Below are 12,984 nucleotides of genomic sequence, written 5' to 3' on the forward strand. Positions count from 1 at the left end.
ACTGGTGTTTTTAAAGGGTTAAAGGGGTTGTCCAGGGTTAGAAAAACAGAGCTGATTTCTTCCAAAAACAGCATCACACCTTTTTTCACATTGTGTATGGTATGGCAGCTCAGTTCCATTAAAGTAAATGGAGCCACGTTGTAATACCACACACAACCTGAGGACAAGTATGGTGCTGTTTTGGAAACAATTTTTTTTATGTCTGGGTTACTCCTTTAAATGACTTTAGGTCACTGAAATCACACTGCTAAAGAGAGATGTTGCATCCCTTTCTGTGGGTTTGCAGCATGAGATCAGTGGCCCAAAGTAATTTAATGCCCAATTCTGATGCTTGGAGGCAGGATAAGCGTTTAGATCTCCCAGCAATGTCGTAGATCTAGATTTGCGCGCTGTTAATCTAAGCAGGATACCGATTAGCCAGATGACCAATAGACTTGCATGGGACTTCTGAAAAAATCAGTGCCCTGAACCCTTTGCCCTGGTAAATCTCGGACTATTACGTTTCTGGAAGATTTAAACATGTATCCTACTGCCAGGCAAACCACGGAGTTGTGCTTTAACCCTTAGAAAACACAACTCATTCAAATAGGAAAAAAAAGTGCCCATCTGCCCATTTTGATGCCTGTTTTCATACCCAGAACCGCTTTGGATCAGGCTGGACCCCATTGACCCTCATGTGTTTTGACAATGTGAGATCAAGGACACAAACTTGTTTAATCCTTTTACCACACTAGTTACTTATTCATATACGCAAAAGGTGCCCATCTGCCCACTTTGATGCTTGTTTTGATACCCAGGACAGTTTTGGGTCAGGCTGGACTCAATTATGTTTTATGTGGGGCATCCCTCATTGTGTTTTAGCAGTGTGAAATCAGGAGCATAACCCTCTTAAAACACAAGGGGGGAGATTTATCAAAACCTGTCCAGAGGAAAAGTTGCCCAGTTGCCCATAGCAACCAATCAGCTTGCTTCTTTCATTTTTAACAAGGCCTCTGCAAAATGAAAGAAGCCATCTGATTGGTTGCTATGGGCAACTGGGCAACTTTTCCTTTGCACAGGTTTTGATAAATCTCCCCCAAGGTACTTATGTAAATGGGGAAGAATGCCCATCTTTCCATTTTGGTGCCAGTTTTTATACCCAAAATAACTTTGGGCCAGGCTGGTCTTAATTGATTTTGATGTGAGGTGTCTGTCTCTCTGGAAGTGCAAGTTTAGTGGCTCAAAGTTAATTGTCCTTTAAATACACAATTTTGTCTGCCCACTTTATTGCCCATTTTTGTGCCAACAATTTGTTGTTGTTGTTTTTTTTGGGGGGGCTGTTTACAGCTGCAATGCCCTCGGGGCATTCATTTCAATGTAAATGCCTTAATATAATTTTACTTTATTGAGAAACACATGACAAAAAAAAAAAAAGATTAAAAAAAAACTTCCTGTAAGTAATAAAACAACGACAGCACTGTCCTCTCAGAGCTGGCACCACACTTTCCCAGGCACCTGCATAGCACACCTTGTTACAGCAGCAATGCTGGAGCCTGGGCTGGTTGGGACCCTCGGATGTAAGAGTGAATTCATGTTTAACCTTCTAGGAGCTGAGAGGTTACATTTGGGCTGAGCTCCCCTGAGAAGGTGGTGCCAGGTGTGAGCAGGAATGTGACTAGTGCGGTTTGTGGAGGGTGGGGCCAGGTTCAGGCAAATCACCGAGTCAAGCAGCAGGAATGAGCTATTTACCTGGCGGAGAGGTGGCCTGCGCCTCATTTCCTCCTGCTGCCCGGAGACATGTCCTGCTTGTAGAGCCTGTTCACATTACTACTATTCTTCGGCTGGAAGGATTCTCTACACAATGAAGAAAAACAGCTCCATGCAGGGGACTCTGAATAAGCTATTTGGGAAGAAATCAGCAAGTAACACCTCTCTGTATGCGAACAACCCCCCATGGATACTGGTGCAGGGGACCAAGAAGGCGTCTGTAGACTACACTGGTGAGGGACAGGGCTGCTGCGGCAGGTGCCCAGGGTGGGGGGCTGCTGCGGCAGGTGCACAGGGTGGGGGGCTGCTGCGACAGGTGCACAGGGTGGGGGGCTGCTGCGGCAGGTGCACAGGGTGGGGGGCTGCTGCGACAGGTGCGCAGGGTGGGGGGCTGCTGTGACAGGTGCCCATGGTGGGGGGCTGCTGCGACAGGTGCACAGGGTGGGGGGCTGCTGCTTGTAGGTTCCTTCTGCTCTATATAAGATCTATATGCTGCTGCTGTGTTATACAATTTGTCTCTATCTGAAAGTGATTGCTTCATAATGGAGATTTCAGCAGCCTGCAACCTGTTCTCCATCTGTGGTAGAACTACAACTCCCAGAATGGATGACATTGCTGGGAGTTCTGATTTCACGACAGCTGGAAAGACGCAGATCCCCTATTGGACAACCTGCTGAGGGAAATTGCACTGGGCTCAATGAGGGGAAAATGGAGGTGTATGCAGTTGACTTGTCAGGATTGTATAGAATATTTCAAGTTATTTATTTTGACATGACCCCCAACCGCCCCATCCCCCCACGTTTCCGACACCAGCTTTTCTGTTTGTGTTGGAGGAGGCAGGTGTGGCTTGGATGTTGCCCGCCCAATGTGGGTAAAAGACATTGGCATTATGTTATAGGAATATAAGGGAGAATGCATTGTGCTGCTGTTCAGACTGTATACTTGTCTTTTTGACTTATTAAGGTAGACTTCTGTCCATATCTGGGAGATGGGCAGCATTTAATTTATTTTTAAATGGTTGGAAAAGCAGCTGAACTAACCATTAGTGAAGTGGTTAGTTCAGACTTTGCATTTTTGCGGTGGTGGTTCGGCATAAAAATATTTACGGTGTTATACATGGAATTTTGAAAATGTCATCCATGTGTAGTGGACTTTTCCTGCATTGAAAAAAGAACGCACATCTAGTTATAGAAACCCCATAGAGCAGAGGTCTTCCACCTGCGGACCTCCAGATGTTGCAAAACTACAACTCCCAGCATGCCCGGACAGCCAACGGCTGTCCGGGCATGCTGGGAATTGTAGTTTTGCAACATCTGGAGGTCCGCAGGTTGAAGACCACTGCTATAGAGTTTTCTTTTTTAGGGTAGATCAGTGTTTCCCAACCAGGTGCCTCCAGATATTGCAAAACTACAACTCCCAGCCTGTCTGGGCATGCTGGGAGTTGTCGTTTTTCAGAAGCTGAAGGCACCCTGGTTACACTGACGTATGTCCAAACAGGACAGACAGAAATTGATACACATATGTATGTGGATTTGACACAAATTTCACTACTTTGATGCCATATTAATATGACACAGATTTTCTGGTTGCAGTGCATGGATGAATTGAGGGAAAAAAATGGCACATATTTCTTTTTGCTAAAGCGCATAGAATAGTTAGTGCAACTCACATGAGATTTTAGACACTTTACCTAATGGCTGACACAGACGTGCGGCCAGGACAGAGGTATGAGTACCATAAGAACTACAAAGTCCTGTAAGCTTTGAGGTGCGGCCTCCATGGATTGTACTTGGATCTTATACTGTCCGTCCGCTACTTGTTCCAAGACTAAAACTCCCACAGCATGCCCATACAGTGGGGACATGCTGGGGGTTGTAGTCTTGCAACAACTAGCGGACGGATGGTGGATGTGCAGTGCAGTGGGTTTGGAGAAACACTCACGATCCCCCTGAGATAGGGTAGCAGGGATGGAGTCAGAGGGAACGGGCTGTAAAGCAGAAAACTCTGTCCCTGTGTAGAGGGTCACATTCTGCCACAGGGACACAGTTTTCTTCATTACACCTGCTCTATGCAGGTAAATGGAACTTTGCTGCAATACTGCACACAACCTGTGGACAGATGTGGTGCTGTTCTTTGAAGAAATGTTTTTCTAATCCTGGATATCACCTTTAAGGAATGCACAATTGTTTTGTTAATGCATCCCATCTGTGGTATTTATACATGCTCCGACAGGATGTTGACATCCCTGAGCACAGACAGGCCCCTTACACTTTTTGATGGTTCAAACACGTAAACACGGGGGAAAATACCCCAAATCTAATCACTAGCCTGTGCTGGTCCGTGCTTGGATACATTGACATCCTGTCCAAACATGTGCCATGGGAGGTACGGTTGTAGTGTGAGCCCAGCCTAACATCCAAATTAAAGGGATCCTGTCATCAGAAGTGTTATAAAATCATTGTGTGAACCATGACCAGTAGACGTTCCTGTCGGCAGCGAGGGTCAGGGTATGCAGTTTGAAAGGTGTCCCTCGCCGGCCTGTAAGTAGTTCCCAGCTCGGGGAGTAATCGTCTGCTAGTCCCGCTGCTCCTGCTTTAATCTTGCCCCCTCAGCGTGATAGGAAGCCCATGTGACTGCCCTGCTCCCTAAACAGACAGAGCAGAGCGATGGTGCAGACTTGGTCGTCAAACACGCGGAGGGGTCAGGATTACAGCCATAGCAGATGGGACTAGCAGAGAAAACTTCATATCCTCACTATCACTGCCGGCAGGAACGGCTCCCAGACATGGTGATCCATTTTACCATGTATCAGGTTTTATAAAACTGTAGTTCTATTTAAATATCACCCTAAGATCAATTACTATTACATTGTTACCACAAATAGGACTGGCTTCAGCATGCTTATGCAGGATTAACCATTGACAGGAAGTTGTGTAGTCCTTTTTATTTTCAGTATGGTGTTGTCTCCGAAGCTCCCCAGAGGCTTGACTAAATCTATCTCTCAGTTGAAGCGTTACCACCTGAGGAATATCGCCATCTGTGTAGAAGAATAGTGGTGCTGTTCATTTTTCATTTTTTTAAAAAGCCTCTGAAAGATGTCAGAAGCATTTTTTTTAAGAAAAAGAAAACTGGTTGCTATAGGCAACTGCACCACTCTTCTTCTACACATGTTTTAAAAACTCTCCCTACACATTTTTATTGGGACATCTAGGGAAGAATGAGGTGTGCTTACAGCATGTTGTCTTGTGCTGCACAATGCCACAGGCAGAGGAACAGACGGAATAAATAGCAGGTGCCGCATCCTCACTGACTGTGTGATAGTCTGCTGTGAAATTAGATGTTCTACAACAGCTCAAAGTAGGAAACTGTCAGGAGTGCTGTGGTGGGTGGGGGGGGGTGGAGGTTGTAGAAGTGGTGGATTTTTCGTGGTTTCTGAACTGGGGTATATGCTACTGTAGCATTTTTATTTTATCTGATGTTGGAGTAGCCCAGCAGAACATTGCTAGAAGCATTTACAGTGCCGCCACTGGCATTCCTTTTCATAGTCCGTCCTGTGGCCATCTCTTCCCCAGATAAGCGTTGCATGTGCACCCAGCCATCCACATGGTGTAAAAGACTCCTCACTCCAGCCCATCTGCATCCATTGCTCCATTTCTGATGTGTGCCCATTTAAAAGTGATTTTGGCATTGAACAGGCAGCATACAGTCTGCAGGTACAGAGCAGGCCACAATACACTGTGTGCTTACACCACTCTGTCATAGCCAGCAGTAACTTTACAATTTGTATTACAACATCTATCTTTTGCACCCTAAGGGTATGTTCAGATGAGCGGATCCAAAGTGGATCTGCCGCTGAAGGACCCCAACAGGGTGCCTTTAGATGTGCCTGCTTGGAGCGGTACTACGCCACTACGAGCAGACACACTGCTGCTATATGCGTAGTGTACTCGCACACATCGCAGCCGCTCCCCCTGCTCCCTTAGCTAGACTGAGAGCAGCCACGATGTGCGAGCATACTGCACATGTGCGCGGCGACTCACACATAGCAATGTCTGCTCGTAGCGCCGTATTGGTGCTCCGAGCAGGCACATCTAAAAGCACCCTGTAACAGTCCTTTGGCGGATCCACAGCATAAAATAAGCTGTGGATCCGCTCGCCTGAACTTACCATAAGGCTGGGTTCACGCTACAGAATTTCTGACCAGAATTCAGATTATGAATTTCTTGTGGAGATTTCAGTGCAGCAGAATTTCATTGCTGGTAATGGAATTCTGCTGCACAGTGCACACTAGGAAATTTCAGCAGCGGGCATTTCACCATTTAAATTTTGCTTGCAAAAGAATCAACTTGTTCAATCTTTGGGAGGAATCCACTCTGCAGAAACTAATGTCTACGGGATGGCAATGTCCACGCGGTCCTAGCGCTGGCCGCACTCGGAATCTCAGAGATTCTTAGTGTGAACCCGGCCTAACTCTTGTTGCTTATGACACTTACCAATTCTCCAGCTTTATTTCCATGGCTCACTTCTGGTTGGTATGAACCACTGTGTATGTATACAAGACCATTACAAGATATCCTGTTTTCTCTGGCAAGTCTAACCTGTTCTGTTTTACTGCTGTTAGAGTCCCTCAAATCCTTACACTTGCCCATTTTTACTACAGTATTCATATTTCCCTCAGAGCTGTGATTGGCTGCAACCATCCAGCCAATCCCCACTCTGGGCGGAACATATGAATGATGTTCTATTCACATCACTGGCCGGAGTACAGTGCAGAGATGCGAGCGCTGTATAGAGCTGCTCCACATCTCTACTATATTATGGACGATTGCAGCGGGTGTCAGACTGATACCTAGGGCGATATGCCTATTAGTACAGGTACTACTACTCCCAACATGGAACAGTCTGTTCCATGCTGGGAGTAGTAGTACTACCTAAAAAAAATAGAGAAAAAAAAGTGACACACACACTTTATTAAAGGGGTTATCCAGGAAATGTGTGTATGTATGTGTGTATGTATGTGTGTATGTATGTATGTGTGTGTGTGTATATATATATATATATATATATATATATATATATATATATATATATATATATATATATATATATATATATATATATATATATATATATATACATACACACACACACACACACACACACACACACACACACACACACACTCTCACTCAACTGGCTCCAGAAAGCTAAACAGATTTGTAACTTACTTCTATTAAAAAATCTTAATCCTTTCAGTACTTATGAGCTTCTGAAATTTAGTTGTTCTTTTCTGTCTAAGTGCTCTCTGACGCGTGTCTCGGGAACCACCCAGTTTAGAAGAAAATCCCCATAGCAAACTTCTTCAAAACTTGGCGGTTCTCGAGACATGTGTCATCAGAGAGCACTTAGACAGAAAAGAACAACTCAACTTCAGAAGTTCAGAAGTACTGAAAGGATTAAGATTTTTTAATAGCAGTAATTTACAAATCTGTTTGACTTTCTGGAACCAGTTGATATATAAAAAAAATTTTTCCTGGATAACCCCTTTTAAATGGTCCCTTGCTTCTCAATGAAAAACATTTTGTTTTAACAAAAATAAAATTAGTTTTTCACAATTTCGTAGGCATGTACAATTCGTTTTGTTACAGATTCATTCAGATGTAAATATTTTGCACATTCGGATCAATCCGAATGTACAAAATATGAACAACTCGGATAAAAAACGAATTACGTCCAAAATGAATTGCACAAGCCTCACAGTAACCTTCATATAAGCAATTGAAAATAACTGAATGGAATCTTCAGTATTATTAGTTGATCACTTTTCCTTATTAAAAGCCAGGGTGCCTCCAGCTGTTGAATAAACTGGATGCACCTTGGCTGGGAAACATTGATATAAACCAATAAAGAGTGATTGCTGTGATGGTCCAACCCCAGGATCTACTTCAGTCAGCAGAATGAAGGGCCAGCAGGCCATGTTGTTGGATACACTGGTAGATCGTCAGACAGACCATCACTAATTATTCCTGGAAACATTTTCTATGACATTTTCTCTTATTTGGAATGTGGTTGTTACAGATGCCATAGAGGATGAAGCCACTGAAAGTGTTGTGCCTGATATGTCCAAACATTGCTATGGAAATCGGGTGTATGGTTGGTCCTACCACATGCCGGTGTGCCGCCAATCCTCTCATATAGCATTAGCCTTTGGTGAGATAAAATTACTGACGGTGAGCAAACCGCATTCATTAGAATCCATTGTGGACATATGAGGAGAGTATGGTATGAAACATACCTTTATCCCATGACATCATCTGGAATATGTGGAATGTCCTAAATGACTGACCTCTTCGGATGTGCACACTAATGTCTGACTCAGATGACTATTACAGTGTGAATCTGTCTGTTTTAACATATTCTCTCGAGTTGTCAGTTCACATTACATCATTGCTGGAGGGATGGTCTTGGCAAATTCCTATTTGTGTCTTTTTTTTTTTTTATAAATTAACAATCGGAATAAATCTATTTCTGCTGGTGAAATGTGTTATAAAGCGTTGATGGAATAGGTTAAATCCTGTCGCAGTATAGTTGTAGGAATGTAGCTTGTCTTAGATTCGTGAAGAGTTTCGTATTTGTATAGTTTTAAATAACAGGCATGCCATCCTTTGTGACGCATGTGCTTAATCTTGTGACGTGAGGACGGACTTAGGCAATTAGGCTTTTGTAGATTTTGTTAATCCCGTGCCCTATGAAGATGTGGTTAGGTGGGGTACAGTTTGTATTGTGCACTGTTAACAAGCATTTGAAACAATGGGTTAATCATTTACCGCCACTAAGATTTGATCTAGGTTATTGTTTATACAGCCATCTCTTTGCACTTTACAATAGCACAGACGTTGATCTGACAAGAGGGGAATTGTTTTTTACTTGGGCCTTTGGCACCCTATTTTTGGTTGGCAATTTTGCTTTTTGACAGGTATTGGGAGCATGGCTTAACTGGCGTAAGGTTGGCAGATTTGCATATTTATTATTTGTTACTTAGTCTCCCAATGTTACTTACTTACAGGTGAAGTAGAAATCCTCAAGGCAATGTGATGACTTTGCTGCTTTTGATATTGGCATAAAGGAAAGTGCTAGAAAAGTGGAGTAATAATGGCCCATTGATGATTTCTCCCCATTGTGTTGTGTACAATGAGGCTCAGATTTTACTCTCTGATAAACTTAGTGAAGTGTAGGTAGATCTCTAGGAGATATCCCTTTTATACAGTTTGTGTGACTATTTGAGCTATGCTGTTAGCTAAAAAGAAATGTATAATAGTGAAGATACTTTTATATTGGCTAACCAGAAAAATGGAGGTTTACAAGAGGTAACCATTTAAGGAGTTTCCCCACACACAAAACTTATCATGTGTACATAAAATAGATGGCGTCTGATCACTGAAGGCTCAAACTTTGAATCTCCATTGATGATGGAAACAGGGTCCCTGTTTGGGTAGGCACTCGTATAACCGATCCATCCAACTCTGTAGTGCTTGGCTATCTACATCATTCCCATAAAGTTAAATTGAGCATCACCGTGCTTGCCCGACTGCTTCTCCGATCAAATGATCGATGGATGGCCCAAGAAATCAAGCAATTATCACACTTATCTGTTATACTAGTGTTGTATGCATCAGTTCTATCAAAAGATGCACGCCTTTTAATCTCTAATACATCCCTGTGACAGCCTTAGAAATCTATGCCAGCTAAGAGCTAGCATACATTTATGTTATATTTACATCAGTTACTGGCATAAATAATACAGTGCAGGCTCTGCCCTGAACAAAGTGCCGTATTCCTTTAAAAGTGAAGGGCACAAAGCCGTGAAAATGTGCCTTTTTTTTTTTTAAGTAAGGCCCCCTCCACACTACGAACTTTCAGCCAGCGGACAGCTTACAGCATTGGAGGTTGGACTGTGCCAGTACTTCCATCCTAATAGACAGCAATGCAGTCCCAGGGGAATTCTGCCAAAAAAATTAAACGTTTGTTCTTTGGCCGAACGTACTTTCTGCCCCCGGGATTTTGGATTCTTAGCAGAGCAGCAGAATTCCACTGAAAACAATGGGACTCTGCTGCAAGCAGAATATCACCGGTGAAATGTCTATGACAAGGCCTAAAGAGGAAATTCCTTACATTGGGTGGCTGCATGAGAGGAGAGATACATCTAAGACTATTGCTTTGTCAGTTGTCAAGTGTGATTGTATGAACTCTAGTGGCACGCTGTTATCCTCCTTCTGCTTGAGATCGAAGAAACTGCTCCTTGGAATCTTTGTAGATCTGTGACCAGTAGATTGTACACTTGTTGTAAGATGTTTCTCAGCAATAGCTGTGTTGTTTTCATCTTATTGGCCTTGCATGGAAGCTCTGTAGTCTTAGATATGCTGTATGGCCGGTAGGTTTATGGTAGACTGATATTTGTATGGTATTGTTTTTGATGTATTTGGTCGTGTCCAGGAAATGTATTGGGTAAGAACTTAAGATGGAGTCTGATGCTTGGATGGACTTGAAAGTGACGTTTTTGTGAGAAGTCAGTATGCTCCTCTTCAAAGTCTGACTGGATTTTTTGTAAATCATCAAAGTACCAGAAATGCGCCCAAAGGCTTCTTTATACATATTAATAGGAACTCCTCCTCTAGTCTGGCCATTTGAAAGGTTAGCTAATATTATGGTGACATGTACTTCCTACACACTGCGAGTATTTTTTTTTTTTTTGGGTGCAAAATATGAACATACACTGGATCACCTTTGTACATAGTTTAAGACTGGTTCTGAGGTTACATTGTTGCATATTTTTTTCCCTCAGAAAAGTGTTGCCATGTGGCTGAGGAATGTTGGCATACGGAGGCTCCTATGTTGGCATACAGAGTTGCCAATATTGTGCCTTCGGATATAAATAAAATGTTCTAAAACCCTTGGTGAGACATCTATGTTCAGGATTCCAATACCAGAAGGATCATACAGGATTGAAACTACTTAAATTTCCCTGAATGTTGTTCTTTAACATGTGTGTTTTGATTATTTTATTTAATTTAAAAAAAAATTTAAATTGCTTTCCTTTCCTCCACATGGAGATTGTGTGGTACTTTGTGGCAATTTCCTAATGGTTTTCTCACTAATTGTCAGTAGCGTATAATCATTCTGCTTGTCCTGTAATAGAAGTCAGCTCTTTTCTAACAATTTTCCTTGAGGGCCTCTGCTAATATATATTAACTAATCTGAACAAGCAGAGCCAAAGTAGAGATGGAGTCGTCTGCAACCTGGTCCTGAGATGTGACACAATGGCCCTCATTTACTTAGAAAATCGGGTTGTAAGTCTATCTTGCTTTCTTACCTGATTGCTTTTTTCCCCTGGTATTTATTATTATGTCACATCCTGTTTGTCGCACGTGGGTTTTGTTGGTTTTGGTTTCCAACTCCTCTGAGTTGTCGGGAAAAAATCTACAGCAATTCAACAAATTTGGGTTGGAAGCCTTTACAAATACGTGGGAAAGCTGAGAAATTTCGGGTTACGCCCCTTTTTCGGGTTTGGGAGAATCCACATCGGGTCCGTCGGGAAAAAATGTTGCATCGTGTCGCAGACTGGCGCACGATGTCTGCGACATGGCGCAGACAAAGATGCGACAAAAAAACCCGACAAAACAAGTCTGGTTTAGAATAGTAAATGAGGGCCAATGTGCATTTCAGAATACCTCATAAAGACACTATAGCTTACCTACAATTCCTAACTTAAAACAGGCAAGCAGCCAATACACAAAATAAATAGTATGTAAATATTAGTCTGAATTACTGATAACCATAGAATTTCTATGCTTTAATCTGGGCACCCACCCCGCCATAATTTCTGGTATACAAAACTTGACACTGCTATAAACTAGTCCTCAATATGTAGTAATAAAATATTTATTAGTAGTTTACCATATAATCACTCATTGTGATGTTTATAGCTTGTTGCCTAGGGTTAGTTCATCTTCATGGAGACTGACCTTCAGCAGCCAGGGGAATATGGTACAGATGGAGGAGACTGCCTGGAATAGATGTCGACAATGCATCATGGGTGTTGTAGTCTGCTTCACACGTGGGCTGCTGCCATGTATACCCTTGCTGCGCTCAGAAGGAGCGCACAGGGTTCCCCAGTGTGACCTAAAAAGTTCATTCAACAAGTTTAGGATCTAGCTAGAGCTAGATTCTATAACATGTTCTATTTCTCCTATTTTTTTTTTTTTTTATCTTTTTTCTTATCTTTTAAGCAATTAGAGAGATGTGTTATTGATGGACATAAAACACAATAGATTGTTCCATACTCTATTTACAGGAATTAGAGTTTTCTAGGCATTCTGGGTTAACTGTGCTGATGTCATTCTACAAGTGGAGGCTGGGCTCTGAACTTCAGCTATTATGGATGGTGTCTTTATCTATACACTGGTGTCACTTTTTATGTAATCCTGTCTGTGATGAGCATTATTTTTCGGTGATATAGCTTAAATCACTTTATGTTGAATGTTTAAAAAAATCTTTAGTGATGTTTTTTACCATCTATCTTAAAAACAATACTAAAGATTTTTTTAAACATTCAACATAAAAAGTGATTTAAGCTATATCACAGAAAAATAATGCTTGTATATGTTACTCACTAGGAGTTGCAGATTCTTCTGAAGTATCTTATATCTAGTTGCTGTATTTGGCTCACCAATCCCTCTGTTCTGCTGCTTACGCATTCTGGCACCCACTGCTCAGGAAGGGGTGTGCCCAAAGCAAGCACTGAGCCTGCATTCCCTTCCTTCCTGAGTCTGCTTTGCTGGGTCTCTCTTTATCCAATCACTGTAGGCTGCTCTTTAACTTCGTTCTCTCTGTTTTCAGACAGGAGTCTGATAGGACAGGAGTGAGTACAGAGTGCTAGTCCCGCCTTCACTCCATTGACTTTTTACCAGCTTGTGCTTCAGCTAGGACATAGATGATGCTATAGCTGGACAGGATTATTTTCTGTATGGTATGGGGACCCCTAGTGTGTGTGTGTGTGTGTGTGTGTGTGTGTGTTCTTTATTTCTTTTTATGGAAATCATGGGGAAAAAAATAAAAGTGTGTGTGTGTATGTATGTATAATATATATATATATATATATATATATATATATATATATATATATATATATATATATATATATATATATTTATATATTTATTTATTTATATTTTATTAATA

At 42.0% G+C, this 12,984-nt stretch overlaps 1 protein-coding gene and 1 long non-coding RNA gene across 2 annotated transcripts in view; one reads left to right on the forward strand and one right to left on the reverse strand.

Annotated features, from left to right (window-relative positions):
• The window catches only part of LOC130356881 (uncharacterized), a 118,283-nt gene extending 116,418 nt beyond the window's left edge, over nt 1-1,865 (reverse strand). Inside the window, exon 1 of the long non-coding RNA XR_008889023.1 lies at nt 1,729-1,865. This is a non-coding gene — a long non-coding RNA (uncharacterized LOC130356881). The remainder of the gene's footprint in view (nt 1-1,728) is intronic.
• Nucleotides 1,449-12,984, forward strand: part of LOC130356880 (uncharacterized protein C6orf132 homolog) — a 37,638-nt gene continuing 26,102 nt past the window's right edge. The window contains exon 1 of the mRNA XM_056558977.1: nt 1,449-1,979. Coding sequence (XP_056414952.1) covers nt 1,841-1,979 — 139 coding nt within the window. The 5' untranslated portion in view covers nt 1,449-1,840. The remainder of the gene's footprint in view (nt 1,980-12,984) is intronic.

Source organism: Hyla sarda, chromosome 2, assembly GCF_029499605.1.
Source record: "Hyla sarda isolate aHylSar1 chromosome 2, aHylSar1.hap1, whole genome shotgun sequence".
Taxonomy (NCBI): Eukaryota; Metazoa; Chordata; class Amphibia; order Anura; family Hylidae; genus Hyla; species Hyla sarda.